At 40.2% G+C, this 17,693-nt stretch overlaps 1 protein-coding gene across 1 annotated transcript in view; it reads left to right on the forward strand.

Annotated features, from left to right (window-relative positions):
- LOC115385325 (transmembrane protein 132C-like) overlaps positions 1 to 17,693 on the forward strand; it is a 116,259-nt gene that overhangs the window by 59,844 nt on the left and 38,722 nt on the right. The window contains exon 3 of the mRNA XM_030087302.1: positions 1,691 to 1,834. Within this exon, the coding sequence (XP_029943162.1) occupies positions 1,691 to 1,834 (144 nt within the window). The remainder of the gene's footprint in view (positions 1 to 1,690; positions 1,835 to 17,693) is intronic.

Raw genomic sequence — 17,693 nt, forward strand, 5'->3', positions numbered from 1 at the left:
TAAGTTTGAGGCGCTGTCTATGGTACTGAAATAGCCAATCCAGTATTGTGGTGAAGATTAACAGTGGGTGACTGTTCACTGGTGATTCCAAGTCACTGTCCATGATGCTGATATAGGCAATTGACTGTTGTAGTAAAGATTAATGTTATATTGCTGTTTACTGATAAATGCACTGCACTGTCCATGGTGTTGGAATAGGCTCTATGCACAACTCAACCACTTCCTGAACTTCAGGAGGCTCTTTGTTTCCTGTCTTTCATGATAGGATGAGCTGATTAATACAGATGTGTCTGAAGGTGTTACAGAGGTCAGACACACCTGCATTAATCAGCTCGTCCTATCATGAAAAACAGGAAACAAGGAGCCTCCTGAAGTTCAGGAAGTGGTGAAGTTGTGCATAGAGTCCATACCCACTACACCATTGTGGTGCACAGTATCAGCAGGTGACTATTTACTGATAAATCTACAGCGCTGTTCATGGTCCTGACATAGCGAATCCACCATTGTGGTGGAGTATCAGTAGATCACTCTTTTAATAATTCCATGGTGCTGAATTAGCCAATTGACAATTTTGGAGCAGAATATCAGTTGGCCACTGTATCATTAAAAATCCAAGGCGCTGGCCATGGTGCTGATATAGCCAATTGACTGTTGTGTTAGATATTATTATTAGGTCTCTGTTTACTGATAAATCCAAGGCGCTTTCCATAGTGCTGAAATAGCCAATTGACAATTGTTTTAGCAGATTATCAGTTGGTCACTCTATAATTAAAAATCCAAGGTTCTGCCCATGGTGCTGATATGGCTAATTGATTGTTGTGGTAAGATTAATATTAGGTCGCTGTTTAAATCCAAGATGCTCTCCAAGGTGCTGAAATAGCCAATCCCCATTTTGGTGTAGAGTATCAGTAGGTCAATGTTTTAATAAGTTCAAAGTGCTGGCCAGGGTGCTAAAATATAGAATCAAATGTGGTTAAGAATATCAGTAGGTCACTCTTTCATGATGATTCCAAGGTGCTGTCCACAGTTCTAATATAGCCATGTTGTGCTAATATAGACTGTTGTGGTAAAGGCTAATATTACATTGCTGTCTACTGATGAATCTAAGGTGCTATCTATGGTGTTGAAATTGTTGAAAAAAAATTGTGGTGCCGACCATCAGCAGGTCACTGTTTAATGATAAATCCAAGGCACTGTCCATGGTACTGAAATAGCCAATACACCATTTTGGTGCAGATTATCAGCAAGTCGCTCTTCTAATAAGCCCAAGGTGCTGTCCATATTGTTGACCTAGCCAATACACCATTTTGGTGCAATTTATCAGCAGGTCACTCTTTCATGAAAAACCCAAGGTGCTGTCCATGGTGCTGAAATAGCCAATCGAAAATTGTGGTACAGATTATCAGCAGGTCGCTCTGTGATGAAAAATCTAAGGCACTGTCCATGGTGCTGATTCACATCTGTTTTTTATGCACAGGTTGCATTTGTTAGTGCTTCATTCCACCACCTGCAAGTACTATTTTTAAGGTGTTTCTTTATTTATTTGTTCTTTTAATTCCATAAGTCAATGGTGAAACAAACCAAATTCTGTGTTTTTTTTTTTTTTTTTTTTTCCATACATGACTCATGAAACCATTATTTGTTCTGATTCAATTGAGGCTTAAATTTTTCCTCTTTTGATCTCTTTAAGGACACGGAGGTGGTGAACACAGCCATCCTAACTGGTCGGCACGTGGTGGTGCCCATCAAACTGGTCACCGTGGAGACGGACGGGCAGGTGAGGGAGGTGGACGACTCGGTCACCTGCATCTCGACGGACATCTACGTCATCAAGGTACAAAATACACACAGACATGAAGGAGTGAGAACTACACGCTATTAGAAAATACTTTATTCTCCCATCGAGAGACACAATAATACTGCACAATTTTAAAGGCTGAAATTAGAGACACTTGGTCACATTTGCTATCTACAGTACTTTTAATGGTTGTGGTTGAAAACCTGTTGATATATCTGCTTGAGTAAGAATTGAAAAATGGTTTCAGGGCATTTTCAAGTGATCTTGAATCTTGACCTGCAAGTAAGATAAAGATTAAGAAATTATTCCTAGAATGCTTTGAAAAAGTAGAGTCAATGTGGTTGAAATTCTAAGGATTTGATGTCATTAGCTGGGAATAATTAGCACAGCAGGAGGTCTTCCTGTCTTCAACTGTCATTGTAATCTAAAATCTAAGAGGATTTGTGTCACACTCCAATTCACTCGGTGCTAAAGAGAACATAGTGCCACTTATCACATGGTGCAGATTTCAAATTCAATTAAAATTTAACTGAACTACTAATATGTGCAGAGCCTGCAATTATCTGCTCATGAAAGAAAGATTTTTGTTGTTTTTTTTTTTTTTTCATTTTCTTTTTAATTAATGGAGCAATGTTGATTATGTAAAGACGCTCTGCCTGGATCATTAAAGATGGCCTCCAGACATGTTCCAAGATGTGTATAAAACAGCCTACTTTGAATAATAAGCTATTTCTGATGTGTGTGGGGGTTTTTTTCAACAAAAATAAATAATTAATATTCTTAAAATACTGCAGATAACATTCATTCTAACTTAAAAATAGTTCCAGAATACAAGGCTGTGACTCTAAGAGATATTGTTTGTCAACATTAATGAAGAAAACAGTGACACATTCAAAAGTAACGGCAGAAACCAGAATTCTGAAAGGCCAAAAGTTGCCCTCAGGGGGCTGCAAAAATAGTGGATGTAAAAATAAATCAAGATATGAAGTGACTGATGGTGCATTCAAGGAACTGGGAAGGTTAGCAGATGGGAAATTTTCATCGTGTGCAGAAAATGAAGTACAACATTATGAGCTCCCAGATTTGTTCACACATGGATGAAGTGAAGCTTGTGAAGCAAACACTATCTCCACACATCACTTCATGTTTTCTCAAGCTAACTGATCACATAGGCTAGGCTTGATTTTGCAAAGAGGGTTTGATTAACAAATGGTGTTTCTCATGTGCATGCTGAGTTACTACGTGGAGTGACCCCACATTAGCTTCAGATTTAACAGAGTACAGATGTTAAATTCCCCACTCAGAAGAGTGTGTGTGTGTGTGTGTGTTACAAACGCACCCTGACAGCATGGCTTTGAACAAATCTGTCATGCCAATATCTCAACTCCTGTGTTGTGTCTGCGACTCTTTGGAAATTTTTTTTTAATCAATTATTTAAGATTTTTTACACTTTGCTTGGTGGTTTGTTGGTCTGGATCGGAGCCGCTTGTGGTTGGTTTTGGTCCACGGGCCTTATGTTTGACAACCCTGTTCTAATACATGACTCTCATGTCAATTTCTGAACTCAGTGAGAAATTCCTTCCATAGTGATCCTTTTAATTTGCAAAGAACTCAAATAAATATAAAAGCAACAATTTTAACAAATGTTTGAAAGCCATATCACTTTCGTCAATTATGGCATTGTCTGTGTGCATGATGAAAACCGTGAGATTTATTATATTGAGAATTCACTCTGATGATTTTTTCTTTCAAAAAATTAAAAGTATGAAAAAAACAAACAAATGAACACATTTTTCGACAATCAAGCAACAGTTTTTTCATACATCAAGTTCATTTGTAGTTTTGGTTTCCTTGACTATGGAGAGTTGGTCTCCACTAAATCCCCTCAATGTGGAGGTTAGAGGTTGTCTGGAGGCGCCGTTGCGAACCTGGAAGGGATCCAGAGTCTCTGTGAAGGACTTTCTAGCAGAGTCGGCTTTGGAAACACTTTAAAGTAAACCCGGTCGAAGGACGTACTCGGGGTCTGACGCCACTCTCCACACGTCTACTGTACTAATTAATAAAGTAAAAAAAATACCTTCAACACCTTGACAGGAACAATCCAAAGCCAGACTCGGAATTGATTCCTCGCTGCGCTCCGTATGCCCTCGGGGGCCTGAAATGAAACGCACCCTCGCTGTGACAGTTTCAATATGAAGCCAATTTCCTGGTACAAGTCGACAGGAGCGGCGCTGTTTAAGAATAATCAATAACAACACGCTTGAAGTGGAAGCAGCTCGTTCAGATAAGTGTGAGCGCTCTGTGCATGTGTGTGTTCAGGTGTGTTTGATGAGTAAAGCCGACGACGCCTAAACACAGGTGTATAAGAGCATATCCAGCTGGTCATGGACAAACAGAGTACATGTGTGAAAGCTTCTTCAGGTGTGCTTTTCCGTTTGTGTGTGTGTTTCTGTTTTTTAGTATACGACTGTTAAAAATATTTGTTTTTGAGTGTGACTGAGGGTAAACACAGATATTAGCTGCCTGGAGCGGCGCTGACGCTAATTAGCATCAGGAATCCGACAGGAGCGCAGAGAGAGACGCTCTTCTTCACTGGTCTTTTAAGTTTAATGGAGGGAATTGAAACACCGTCTTCCTCAGGTGTGGCAATGAGTTGGAGTTTCATTAGCTGAGTTGCACAGCTGAATTGATTTTATTTGTCGTTGTGTAAACTTATTCAGCTCTTTTTTTGGTCATTTTTTTAAATTATAATTGCATTTTGGGTGTCTGTTTACACAACAACAGAGCTCAGCGTCACAGAGAAACACAACTTTTTGAAAATGCTGCTGCTGCTGCACACTGCTGCAGTACAGCTGTAGAAAACACTTCTAGATGGAGAATTTAATGTTTTTCTCCAGAGTATTATGACTCCCAGCCCATATTCTCCTGGGACTTGGTAGTTTTAGAGTTGAACCACCCGTAATGGCTCTTTAGTTTTGGGATCTGTCTGTCCAGGACCGACTGTTCCTGCTAGATCATGAATGAATGTGATTTCCTTGGGTCATAAGAAAAAAGAAAAAAAGAATTATATTTATGGTAAGTAGCTTGGTTTTAAAGCCACCAAATACAAACATGTCGCATTTATTCTTGTGTAGTAGGTATGATTGTGTTCCTTTTTTCTTTTTTTTTTTTTTCGCAACCCAAAAGCATATGGTTTATACTGTAATGTTAATGGATGGATACATTTGAATGGAATCATTACTTTATATAGGATTGAGTTAGAATGCTAACTTTAATTATTTTTATAATTTTTATAATTTTTATAATTATTGTAAATGTTTATTCAGTGAAGACAGGCAGGTTCGGAGCATAGATCAGAATTATTCAGCAAGCACAGTTTTGCTTTTAAACAGCTTTTCAAATTAAAAAAAAAAAAGTCTGACTTATTCTGAACATCAAACAAGCTCATTTACATAAAATGCCTTCAATGGAGAGCAAACCAAGATACCATTATATGGAATGGAAACTCTGCCGAGGCCTGTCTCCCTGATAAAATTATGTTTTCAACTGCAACATCTATCAAATAACCGATAACATGTCCTGTCAAATCTCCACTGCCGTTTTAATTATAATACATAGATATGAATATACAGGAATTAGTATAATAGGGCACAATGAAGTGTCTGTCGTCTGTGGATCAGCCTCTCGGCAGCACTAAAATCTCTTCGGTGCTGATTGTGTTTGTTTGCCGAGCGAGGGAAGTCTGCGTGTGATGAATGACTGTTGTTGTTTGTTGACATCTGATCTGACAGATATTCCCTGTCTCGCAATTTCTTGCACACGAGAGAAACCGTAACACACACACACGCGCGCACGCACGCACGCAGGAAAACACAAACAGCTGTTTGACAATGGCACCCTTTGGGTGCAGCTCCAGGTAGCTGTAGCTGTCAGTGAGTCACGGTGACAGCTGTAAAGTAGCATCCGGAGAGCCAGCAGAGCGCACAAAGGACCACCGTGCCCTGAGCACCGTCTGGAAGGCAGCAGTTTCTCATGACTGGCCAAACCTCACTGGATTTCTCTTGATGATGGATCAGACTATCTAACTGAGATTTTAAACTTTACACACAGTGGATAGATAAATCCATTTATGTCATGTCTCAACTAGAGATACTTAGTTTAATGGAAAAAAAAAAAAAACAATTCTAAAAATAGGCTTTGCAAGGAAAAGAAAAGATAAAACTTGCTGTCTTGTTAAAGGTTTGTCAAAACACATGTCCTGATGGAAAATATAACATTCCAGCCTTCAGCTAATTAAAAAAATTAGCATGAATGCTTAACGTCAAAAAGTTGCTAAGTCCATTTAACAACAGCTTTCAAGTTCTCTTGTCATATTTATAATACAAAGCTGCAACCGTCAACCAGGAGTGGAAATCTTTATGAATAAAACTCCCCATGTGTCATTTGTAAAACAAATGAATTGCAAAACACATTTTCTTTTTTCTGTCACCTGCCACAGTGACATCTTGTCTTAACTTAACCTTTTCCTTCTTCTTCATTGCATCCATACACTGTATGAGCAGCTTATTTGAACACGGGAGGCTACTTTACAAAAGGAATAGGCTACTGGAGTTTCCTCTTCCTGCTAATATGAATCACACAATGACATCTGAGGTAAATAGAATAGTTACTGTACGTTACTAGCCTCATACACATTGAAAACCTTTGTCAAAATGATAACACATCTTGCTGTTTTGCTTGGTTTGGGCAGCAATGTGACTTTTCCAGTCCAGAATGACGTACTCTTTTTTAACCAACACATTTCATCTATGTGACTGTTCAGGTTTGGGCTACAGGACAAGTTGGCAGGATTACACGATGACTGAGATATTATGTCTCAGAGTAACTGATAATGCAGATTATAAAGAACAATATTCCACCTGCTGTTATCATTTCATTCTACTTATCTGTCATTAAAATACTTTAATTAAACTCTACATTTACTGTGTCTTGAATAATTGTAAATATTCTAAATTCTGAAATTAAGTATAGATGAAATACAGATACAGTGTTTCTAGTCGTTAAACAGTGCTTTTGCTGTTGTTACTAATAAGTTGCGTTTCAGACACTGGTATAAAAAGCAGTAAATGTGTGGGATTGAGCATTCTTGATGGCTGCTTCTGGTTCACAGGCCACATCATTGATTAAGTCTCTTGTTGCTCTGATAAAATGTGCTCCTATTCACACTCTATTACCTATAATTTGAAGACAAGCATGCCTTGAATGGCTCTTGCTTACATTACCACAACCACAAGAGATCACAATATTTCTTACCATCTGACGCCATTAAAATTTGAATTATGATCTTGATAACATCAGAGATTCAGTTGATTATAAATCATTTAAAACCTTTTTTTTCTAGATATGTTTCCCCATTGCTCATCATCATGCTAAGCTCAGCGAAGTGACTGCTTGCTGTAGCCTTTATATTTGACGGATCCTCTCATTTAACTGTCACAGAGAGAGTATTCTCAAAATGTTGAACCCAAGTCGTTTCTCTCCCACGTTTAGTTGAACCTTGAGAATTAGGCAGCTTTGTCATCCATGTATGATATATGGGATCCTAAAACACAATGGCAATGGCAGCTTGGGAAATAGGAGCGCATCTCTCTTTGAAGTTATATCAAAAAAAGAGAACCATATCACTGAAGGAGTAGCTGGAGCAAGAATTGATTTCCACCTCTGCTGCAGAGTTTGAAACTTTCAGGCTCCTGCAGTAGTAAAAGGCATTAGGACAGAGCAGAAAATGAATGAATGTTTCCAGAGCTGCAGTTTCCTTCTGCGATTGTTTTGTTTCATCACACTTTGTTAGAGTAAGTTTGTTGGGCAACAACTTGAGTTTGATTTCATTCCTGAACTTATAAAAGAGATAGATGAACTGTGTTTACGGGAATATATGTGTAGCTTAGCTCCAATAATTTAAGGGGGAAACAACGTGCGTTTAAACTTTTATCCAGTCTCGGATCACATCCCATTAACTTGCATTTTGCTTAATTGCATGGTGAGTGAATGTTTGCAGTACGCAACACATTTCCCAGCCTAGCAAACAAATATAAAGAACTGACTGGCTGAATCCATCACCGACTGCTATATACTGCTGCTGATTTCACACAAGCAGCTCCTCTTGCATTGTTTAGGCCATTTATCCTTGACAACAACAGAAGCAACAGTGAAGTACCGCATAGATAATATCTCCCCTTTTCTTCTTTGGCCCTTCCTCCCTCCACTCCCGTTCTCTGATCGTGTAAACTATCTTTCCCCGCTCCGCTGAGATTCTGTCACTTGTGATGTGCCGATGTGTGGCTGTTGTTGACACAGCACTATGTGTAAGGTTAGGGGGTGTCAGAGCCGGCAGGGGACGGATAGGGGACGAACGCAGCCGTACACACAAATTAGTAGCATTATCCTGACCTCACGCAATGCAGAGGGGCGCAAGGAGGTAGGATGGGATGAGAAGTGATGAGAAGATGACAAAGGGATCAATGAGAAGAGGAGAGGAGACACAGGAAGCAAAGTATGGGTTTCTATCAGTCCCATAGAGGTGCACAATCGTGAGATTTAGTGTGACCTCTACAGGCCGTATGGTGAAAACAATATAAAGAGGAACAACAGTGAGCAGAGATACTGACAGTGACCATTTGTGGGAGGTCAGCGGAGTTGATTTCCACCCAAAAACCTCCACAAAACTAAAAAAAACTAGGAAATACCACCCTTCAACAGATATTCAAATGGGATAGTTTATTTAGAGAAGCTTATAAACTGAGAAAACTATTACTGAATTATTGATTCAGTAATGTCACCAATGACCTGTAACACTGCATTTTGTAATAAATAAGTATTCAGAGTGGAGGAAATCAAAGATTCAGGTTCGTCTCATGTTTTTCCACCTCCTCTACATCCGAGTGCAGCAGCAGCGTGTAGGCCTTCCTACGTCCGTCCCTCTCTGGATTTTGGATGCGATATGCTCTGCCACCTCCATCGACAAGAACAGCAGTACAACCTTCAGAAAACCACATCCGATTGATTGATATGGATTTCTTTAAACTGTTAGAGCACTGTTTGAAACTGCCACTTCGATTACACAAAAGAAAGAAGAAAAAAAGTACAGAGTTTCACCTAAAATGAATGAATGAATGACGAAAACACGGAAAAGTGTTTATCAATTTTACATGAATGCAAGGAAACATTTTCTAACCCTCAGCGAAAAGCTTCAGTACACCCTGATGGCACTGTGGAAATACAATTAAATTTAGTAGCACAGTTCCACTGCAGAGGACACAAGTCTCTGGTCTGGGTCACAGGAGGTTAACGACCAATCAGAAACCTCCGTAATGACATCGGAGCTGCTGTTTATAAAAGACTGATCATTTACTAATAAACCTTCAACGGTAGTGGTGTGACGGTAACGTTTTCTTTACTGGATTCACTGGATATTACACCGTCGACACACACTTTCTTGAGCACGCTTTTATTATCCTGACATAGACGTCACATAAGTACGAACACGGAATCTTCCCAAGGACGGAGGGCTGCATGTATGTGTGTGTGCATGCATGTGGTATCACCTATATACGTGTCAAACTCCACTACTGCTTCATTAAATGACACCCTGATCAATTCTTAATCTCCTTTGTATCCATCCAAACACACACACACACACACACACACACACACACACACACACACACACACACACACACACACACACACACACACTCCTCAATCACTTCCGAGCCTTTTTGTCTTCCTCTTTGTCAAATTCAATTACTGACGACATCGCTAAAGGAATCGCCGCACAAACCAATTACCGCTCAAAGCCCCTGGGTGTGTCAGTGTGATGATCTCTGTGTGCGTCTCAATGTGTGTAAGTGCCAAAAATGTGAAACAAGAGTGATAGAGTGTGTGAGTGTGTGTTTGTGTCCAGCACAGAGGAGAAACAGGACAGCTTGTTATGTTCACCACAGGCAGCAGGTTTAAATGCTGATGAAGTTTTGTTTTTGTTGTGTAGTCGCACCAGACTGGACACACTGCTCGCTGTCCGCACTGGGACTGGAGCTCTCGATGCTCTTTTTACTCCTCACTTTCCTTCATTTGGTTGGAGCATGATCAATGTTAATGATACAGCTGCAGATCTGGTGACTGGACCTCCTTAATGTGTGTGTCCGCTACGTGCCAAAGCTGCTCTGTTGAATCGAGTGTAGCACACTTTAATATGGTCTGCTCGGCTTCCTTCACCACTTTTAATATTTCCTCACGTACCCAGTGAGGTGTGGTCCCTTCTCGGTGTCACTCCTGATGTGCGGCGCCCCGCCCAAGAGTGACCAGTGGCAGGTGGGGTGTGGGATTCGGGTGGTGCAGCTGTCAGGTGGTGTACAGAGGCGAGTTCGGGGAGGACAGAATCCTCTGTTAGAGCAAAGTGTTAAAAGCTTGGGCTGGATTTCAGTATGAATACAGACGGTGACACTGGGCCTCACAATCCCTCTGAGTTTTTGAGGGTTTTTTAAGCAGGAGGGGTCAGAAAAGTGACCTCGGAGATAACTGGCTTTGTGTGGTGTTCATCGCCACGTCACCTATGATCTTTTTAGTGTCACCTCCACCTGTCATCGTGAAGCAGAATTCACCAGATACAGCTTAACTGGCATCAGAAATCAGAACAAAATCTCCACTTCAGCTGAAAACAGTGGCTCATCAAACCATATTAGTGTCATCAGGGCTGGTTTTACCACTGCCGAATAAATAAATAAATGCATTTGAAGTGATCTTTGGGGTCTTTGTCAGCACAGATGCAGTCTCAGGTTTTACAAACAAAACAAAATAAAACTGATAATGTGACTTATGTGACATCAAATCCCTCACCTCCTGTTGGATCTGGTTTTGCCGCCATGGTTACTGTAATTTCTCAGGCGTGTGCTTGTTGTTAGCACCAACGCGCTTTCCACGACATCGATGTGATTCTGAAGGCGCTGTAAATCCTCTGGAGTTAAACGCAGCCGATATAACTCAATGAATTCTTCTGCCAGTCGTTCCAATGCATCACGCGCTTGTCTCCTGATATAGCCGCGGCCGTTCTTTGTCACAATTGGCTATAAAATTGATGCACGGCATTCATAACATCGGTCGGTGCGTGTGTATAATGACACACTGTCATGCACTAAATATAAAGTCTATCTATTAGGGATCCTCTTGTGTATTGCACGGCAGGTTTCTGTAGGAATCTTTGTACATGCATTACGACACAAGGACAATTTCCTGCACCTTTATTGCTCTTGACAAATAAATTGGTTGCCCGATTGGTTGCCGCAGAGTTATAGGCGAAGCAGTTTTTGAGAAAATCAATCATATCTGGAGTGTTTAGTGTACAGTTAGCTTGGAAACAACACATTAGGCCAATAAATAGAGACCATGTTTTCAAGAAGGCAAATATATTTTTATCTTTTAGTCATGAATACATATTAATACATGATAGCTGCTGTTACCTGTTTCATTCTCACTTTTCACTACTAGTCTAAATCATTCACTTATCAAATTAAATTAAACAAAACAATATCCAGTCATAGCAATGTAAATCCAACTCATCTTCAATTACAAGTCAAGTGACTCTTAATTAATCTGGAAACTTCACCAAAATTAATAGTGGAAATACTCACTGAGTAAAAATGGAGACCTTGTCGCTGTAATATTGGCAGGAAAACTATGTAATGAGGATAAAATGAAAAAAGAAAAGTAAAGGTGAGGTAAAGTGGAAGAGGAGAAGGAGATTTAGCTGCCCTGGGTCATTTAGGAGCCTAGAACGGAAATGAAAGGTAAAGTGGATTAAAGGTAGAGGTCACACACACACACACACACACACACACACACACACACACACACACACACACACACGCTATCACCCAAACTCACACGTTTTCCATTTAGCGGTAACAGGCTTAGGAAATAGCCAGCAAGTTGAAGTGCGTAACATCAGGCCGGACCATTAGCGACACCCAAAGACATCTATCTGTGGAAGCGCCGACCTTGAGAACCATCTTTTAAACCTCCGGTGAGTCCGTTTTTTTTGCAGCACAGAGAGACATTTTGTTGTTAAATCAGCAAAGCTATGAATGTTTCCCCAGTGCCTCCCTCGTAAAGTGCTCAATAGATTTCCTTATGACACAAAAAAAAAAACCCACTGTCAACAGGATGGAGAAAATAAATACATGTGAAGGCGAGAAACAGTCAGTATGCAGAGAATTGTCCCAAACACCTTCAGAAAGTTTTTTTCTATCAATAATTTAGGAAAAAAAATATTTAAATAACAGATATATCAAGAATTAATTAATAATGTTTCGCCCACATATTTAAAGTGCAGCAACAGATGCAGTTTTGTTTCAAGCTGACGTGTTAATGTGCTCTACAACTATCACAGGTACTGTTTAATCCATGAATTGATGTGGTATCACCAGGGTGTGACTTGTGCTAAAAGCAAAAGGAGGAAAGTTTCCAACAACAACAAGCAACAAGTAAAGCAATATTTTATTTATATGCAAAGTTTACCAGCTTCAGCACAACTAAGATTTTAATCAGATGTTTCAATAACGATTACAATTTTACGATTCACTCGTCACAAGATGCATTGCTTATATACATGTGGTTTTTAAGACCACACATACATCGAAGGAGGTTTTAAGGAGGAATACAATCCTTTAACATAATTAAATGACGCTTTGTCACTTAGCATTTTGAAGGATGCTTCTGTACTTCATCCTGACTTGTTCCGGGCTGCCTCTGAAATAATGAGCTTAATAATAATGGTGACACATGACTTGAAAGCATGAATTCATGGCACACAGTTACTCGTGCCTTCACGGTAAGGAAATAATAATCTAACACAAAACATGCTCACAAAACATCATGAAGTAAAATAGTGTACAGAGCACTGTCCTTTCAGAAGGTCAAATGAATACATATGGACAGATTTGGTTATTTTCTGCCAGCATTCCTTCCTGGTTTTTGCTGCAGGAATAGTGTTGTTTCTGGCCTGGATAAAGCTGCAGAATTCGTTATATTTATGCAGAATGACAGCCTGTTCCTCCACAGCAAAATACAATGCACTTTGGGATTCCTCCATGTTTGTGATTGGTCAGACACTGCAAACTCCGCCCCTTTTAATGAGCACGCACTCTGATCATCATTGGAAAACCCTGGGTTGAATTATCGAGTTGATAACCTGCTTCCTGGAACCATTTTTTAAGGATTACCCGTGTCTGAGTGAGTCAACACCAGAGAACATTAAAATATGCAGGACATGTTAATCCAGCTCTGCAGTGGTTTCGTTTCAACAAACAGCACCCACTCGTGGACTGGCATGCAAACTACATCATTTTCGGCATTTTTGACATTTCCTTGTGAAGAGAGGCAACGGCCATGTGTTCCAACTGGAAATGCTGTCATACTGACGGACCTTATAGTCTGAGGAAATTGCTGCATGAGTTTACAGTGAATTTACTCTGAATGCGTGCGAGGAGACAGCTCTGCACTCCTTAGATTCTAAGAGACATTTATGTGATGTGCTTTGTCCGGTCTGCTGCTGGAGTAAGTTTAATCACTGTAATAGGGAGGGAAAAAAAATCCCTCCATGGAACCCTGCACCCTGTGCAGCTTTTGCCACATTACAGAAGACTTATATTCTAACCTTCAACTCAATTTTAAATGAATGTATGCTGAATCAGCATTCTTATCTCTTCTGAAGACTGTTATGGTTGGCTGTAAATGAATAGCTTTAAACAAACTTACAATTTCAGCACAAAGAAATGTTGATGGGTTTGGATTTTACAGAACAGCATCAAAGACGTGGACAGTGCCCACACATGTGATTCACATGATGTGAACATTAATGAAAAACTTTATTTACAGAAGCTGGAAACACGCAAAGGTGCCTGAGTTAGAGTGTGTGTGTGTGTGTGTGTGTGTGTGTGTGTGTGTGTGTGTGTGTGTGTGTGTGTGTGTGTGTGTGTATAGCTGGTAATCTTTATTCGTTGTTTAAAAAAAATTAATTAGCGTGCTTCTTAACTAAATTTATCAACCTCATTTCATCAGTTTGAGGAAATTAAAATGATGAGCCTGGGCCGTTCTTCACATTTTGACTCCAGTGCTAGAGGATACCAGAAGGAAGTCAGATTGTTATTAAACTTTAATCTCAAGTAAGTGTGGAAGGTGTGTAAACTTGATATAATCCTAGAGAACATAGGTCTGGTTTGTCCTTCATAGCTTTGAGCAATGCACATTATACATACTTACTTGCTGCTCATATGTTTGGCTTGTCATTTCATTTTGTACGAAAGAATAAAAACAAGAATTAACGGTATAATGGACGATTTTCTTGAAAAAGTCGAAGCCAAACGTCTGTTACTCGCTTTTTGAAAAATGCGCACGCGCCAGACCATCCTACCTGCTGTGCTGCTCCTACGAGCGCACTTGACGGCATTACGCAAGCATTTCTTCAGCGTGATTGACATGTTGGAGGACTATTAGTTGACACTCGCATCATGCCATTCATTGGCTAAAACATCGTCCATTATACCTTTAAGTAAGTCACAAGTTACAATAAAAATGTTTATCAGTCTAACTACGTAAGTCATTCAGCCATTCAGTCAGTCATTCAAACTTCTTACAGACTTTTTTTTTAAAGTTGGCATTTTGTCTTAACATGGCACAGTAAATATTAAAATCAAACACAAACATGACAAAACATACAATTTTTTTTTCTTTTAAACTGTAACATATTTGTTTTTTACTTTAATGAGCTGTAAAAAAAATCCTACAGGGACTAATTAATGCCATTATTATTTCAGTAAGGGAATTATTGAATTATTGACACGCGTGAGAAACAGAAAGATGGAGGGGGAATAGGCAGATGTGTGTGTGTGTGTGTGTGTGTGTGTGTGTGTGTGTGTGGGTGAATTAGAGCTGAGATGTTATGTTGTGTCCTGTGTCACACTCGTCCTCTCACCTCCATAAAACATGCCGCCCTCAATCGATAACTAATTAGTCGCTAATTACCATGCTAAAATACACTGCCGCAATTACATAAACACACAGACACACACACACACATCTATACCTATTGACAACTTAAGTAGGGCGATGTCATGTGTGTCATGTCCAAACACACATTAACCATCGCTTGATGAAGGTCAGAGAGTGACGGCGGCAGCATGACTACCAATACAAACACTGAAGAGGAAATCTTAAAAACAAAACAAGCGAGATGAAGATTCATATTGATCCCCAACCAGTACCCAAAGTTCCTGCCGGCATCCAGACCCGTCCTCTCTCTTCCACCCTGACATTTTGCTAGCAGCGGCCATGCCTCCATTTTGTGTTCCCTCAGGAAGCCATGTTGCTTCCTGGCGGTGCATTAACGCCATGTCACCGCCACGCGTGAACCGCTGACATGCTGCCGAGGCCGTCCGTCAGACAGTGAGAGCGCTCGGTGAGTGCCCGGTGTTTGACCTGTCTTTGTATGACAGGGGTGTTATCGGTGAGAGAGACGGGGAGCAGCAGTGTGTGTGTGTGTGTGTGTGTGTGTGTGTGTGTGTGTGTGTGTGTGTTTGTTTGCGCACCGTCATACCCCCTTTTTCAAAAGTCTTTTTCAACCAGTAATAAAACTGTGGTCTGGTTTTGTCTATACATTTGAATAAATCATTAAATCCAGCAAAGTCCCTTGCTGTGGTGTATTGGGTTAATGGCTCCAGGATACTGTTGTACCATATAAACAGAACAGTGCACAATGTCGACACAGTCCGTCCACCCCTGGAGGGTCTCTGCTGAAGTGGTGCGTGCTGCAAAGTAGATAGATACTTTATTCATCCTCGTCGGGAAATTCACAGTTCTGATGGCATCAAAACACAATGCAATGGTGTAAAATCAGACATTCAAGTAAAACCCGAAACTCGGTGTGCGCAGTAGTCTGTGATCTGAACAGTTCCTGAACAGCTAGAAACGTAGAAGGATCAGTCAGAAAGCCAAATTAAAGTCATCGGTGTGTATTTGCTCTCCATAATGAGCAGTTTGGCTGAAGGATTGGCAGTGAAGCTGTAGGTTCAGATCAGCACACTGTAGCTACAAGCTAGCATCTTGCACTGTGTCGTCCATGCTATCGCAGGTGTACAACGCATTGCAAATGACTCTGAAGCCACAATTCTTTGCCTTGCCCCCTGGGCGGTGTGTGCTGCAATGCTGAGCTGTCGAGTATTGTTTGTATACCGAGTATTGGTTAGGCTTCAGACACCATTTACACAACATACATCCAGAGAATGGAAAGATTCCATTTGAAAGATATTTCACTCTGCCTACTAAGTGTACAACAAAAAAATTGCCAATAAATACAAATTGATTCCACACTAAAAAAGATGATTTGCTTTTACTATACTGAAAGAAGAACTATCAACTTCTTTCTTTTTTTTTTTTTTCATACTATTGTAATTGGAACCAGTGATCATGAATTTGTCATGATAGGTTAATTAATTAGTTTCATTAAAACTATTAAGTCAGCCACATTGCTAAATAAGGACGCGGGATGGTTGACAAGAAAGATATTAGTGAGTGTTTTAACCACGGAGAAGGTTCTGGTAGACTGTCATGTGTTCGCTTCACACTAATTGGGGTTATGTTGCCATCAGACAGCAGTCATGCTTGATTAGGTGGTAACTTAAAAAGGCGAAAGCATTGTAGGACTCTGAGACTCCCTTTACACCACATTATTTTAAGTGAAAAATCCTCATTTTTGATTAATCATGATGAAAATTCTTAAGTCGATTGATCTCTTGCACAACAGGTGAGTGTAACTGTAACAAGTAATTTTCACTTAATTGTAGTTTAACAGCAGTAGGTTCTGACAACCAAGAATGACACAAGACTTCCTCTAGAACTCTCCATCAGATCCTGTTTTACACAGTATATTTCTCCTTACACCACATCCTGTCTGCCCTCTCTCCTCTAACCCTGACCTTCTTATGTGTCTCTCAGTATGTCGGGGTCTCCCTCACTTGTGTTTCCCTGTGAGTTCCACTCAAAGACTTGACCACATGTCCATCTAACCTCCTTAGCAGCCAGTCCAGCCCCATGCCTGTTGCTTCATCTCCTCCTGTATTGGCCGCTGCCCCGTTTGTTTCCAAAGCTCCTCGCTGTTTCGACGACCAAATCTCTTCCGGCTCTACTTGGACACCTGCAACCTCTGCTTCAGTCCTTTGGTCAGCCTCAAGGTTTCCAAACCATCGCTTTTTTGTTTGGCCCAAAGGTTCAAAGCTTGAACCCGGCTGTTAATACCATAGACCACCATACTGGTTTCAGCATCGTGGAAGCCTGCCTCTCTTGCCCAATTTCAAATGACAAGGTGGTTGATAAACAGAGATAGACTCATGCAAAACTTTAAACCATCAAAGAACTTCACAGACAATTATCCCATCCTTTAATAACAAGGGTTTTGAACATTCAAATCTAGAGTGCAGTAGATGTAAACCTCCTATGTTTATACTCGTAGCATATATCTGTCCTGTACTGACAATGATTTGTTGCAAGATTGTCAGCTCCAGATCCAATTCACAGCGAACATAACATTCATTAAAATATCCAAGTATTAAGTTTATTTCAAACTGATCTATCCATTTTTATATGTAATCCTACTGCTGGTTGTCAAGAAACCTTACTAATAAATTTCCATCCATCATTTCTACTATAATTGTCACTGTGTTGGTAGAGAGAGCCCTCTGCTAATCCCCGATTCCTCCTGAATATAAGCTTTAGTGCTCCAGGGAAGCTGTATTTATGTATTTGCCCATGAACTGGAAGGCAAACCAATATTTTTTTGCTGTTTGAG

Source organism: Salarias fasciatus, unplaced genomic scaffold, assembly GCF_902148845.1.
Source record: "Salarias fasciatus unplaced genomic scaffold, fSalaFa1.1, whole genome shotgun sequence".
NCBI classification, from domain to species: Eukaryota; Metazoa; Chordata; class Actinopteri; order Blenniiformes; family Blenniidae; genus Salarias; species Salarias fasciatus.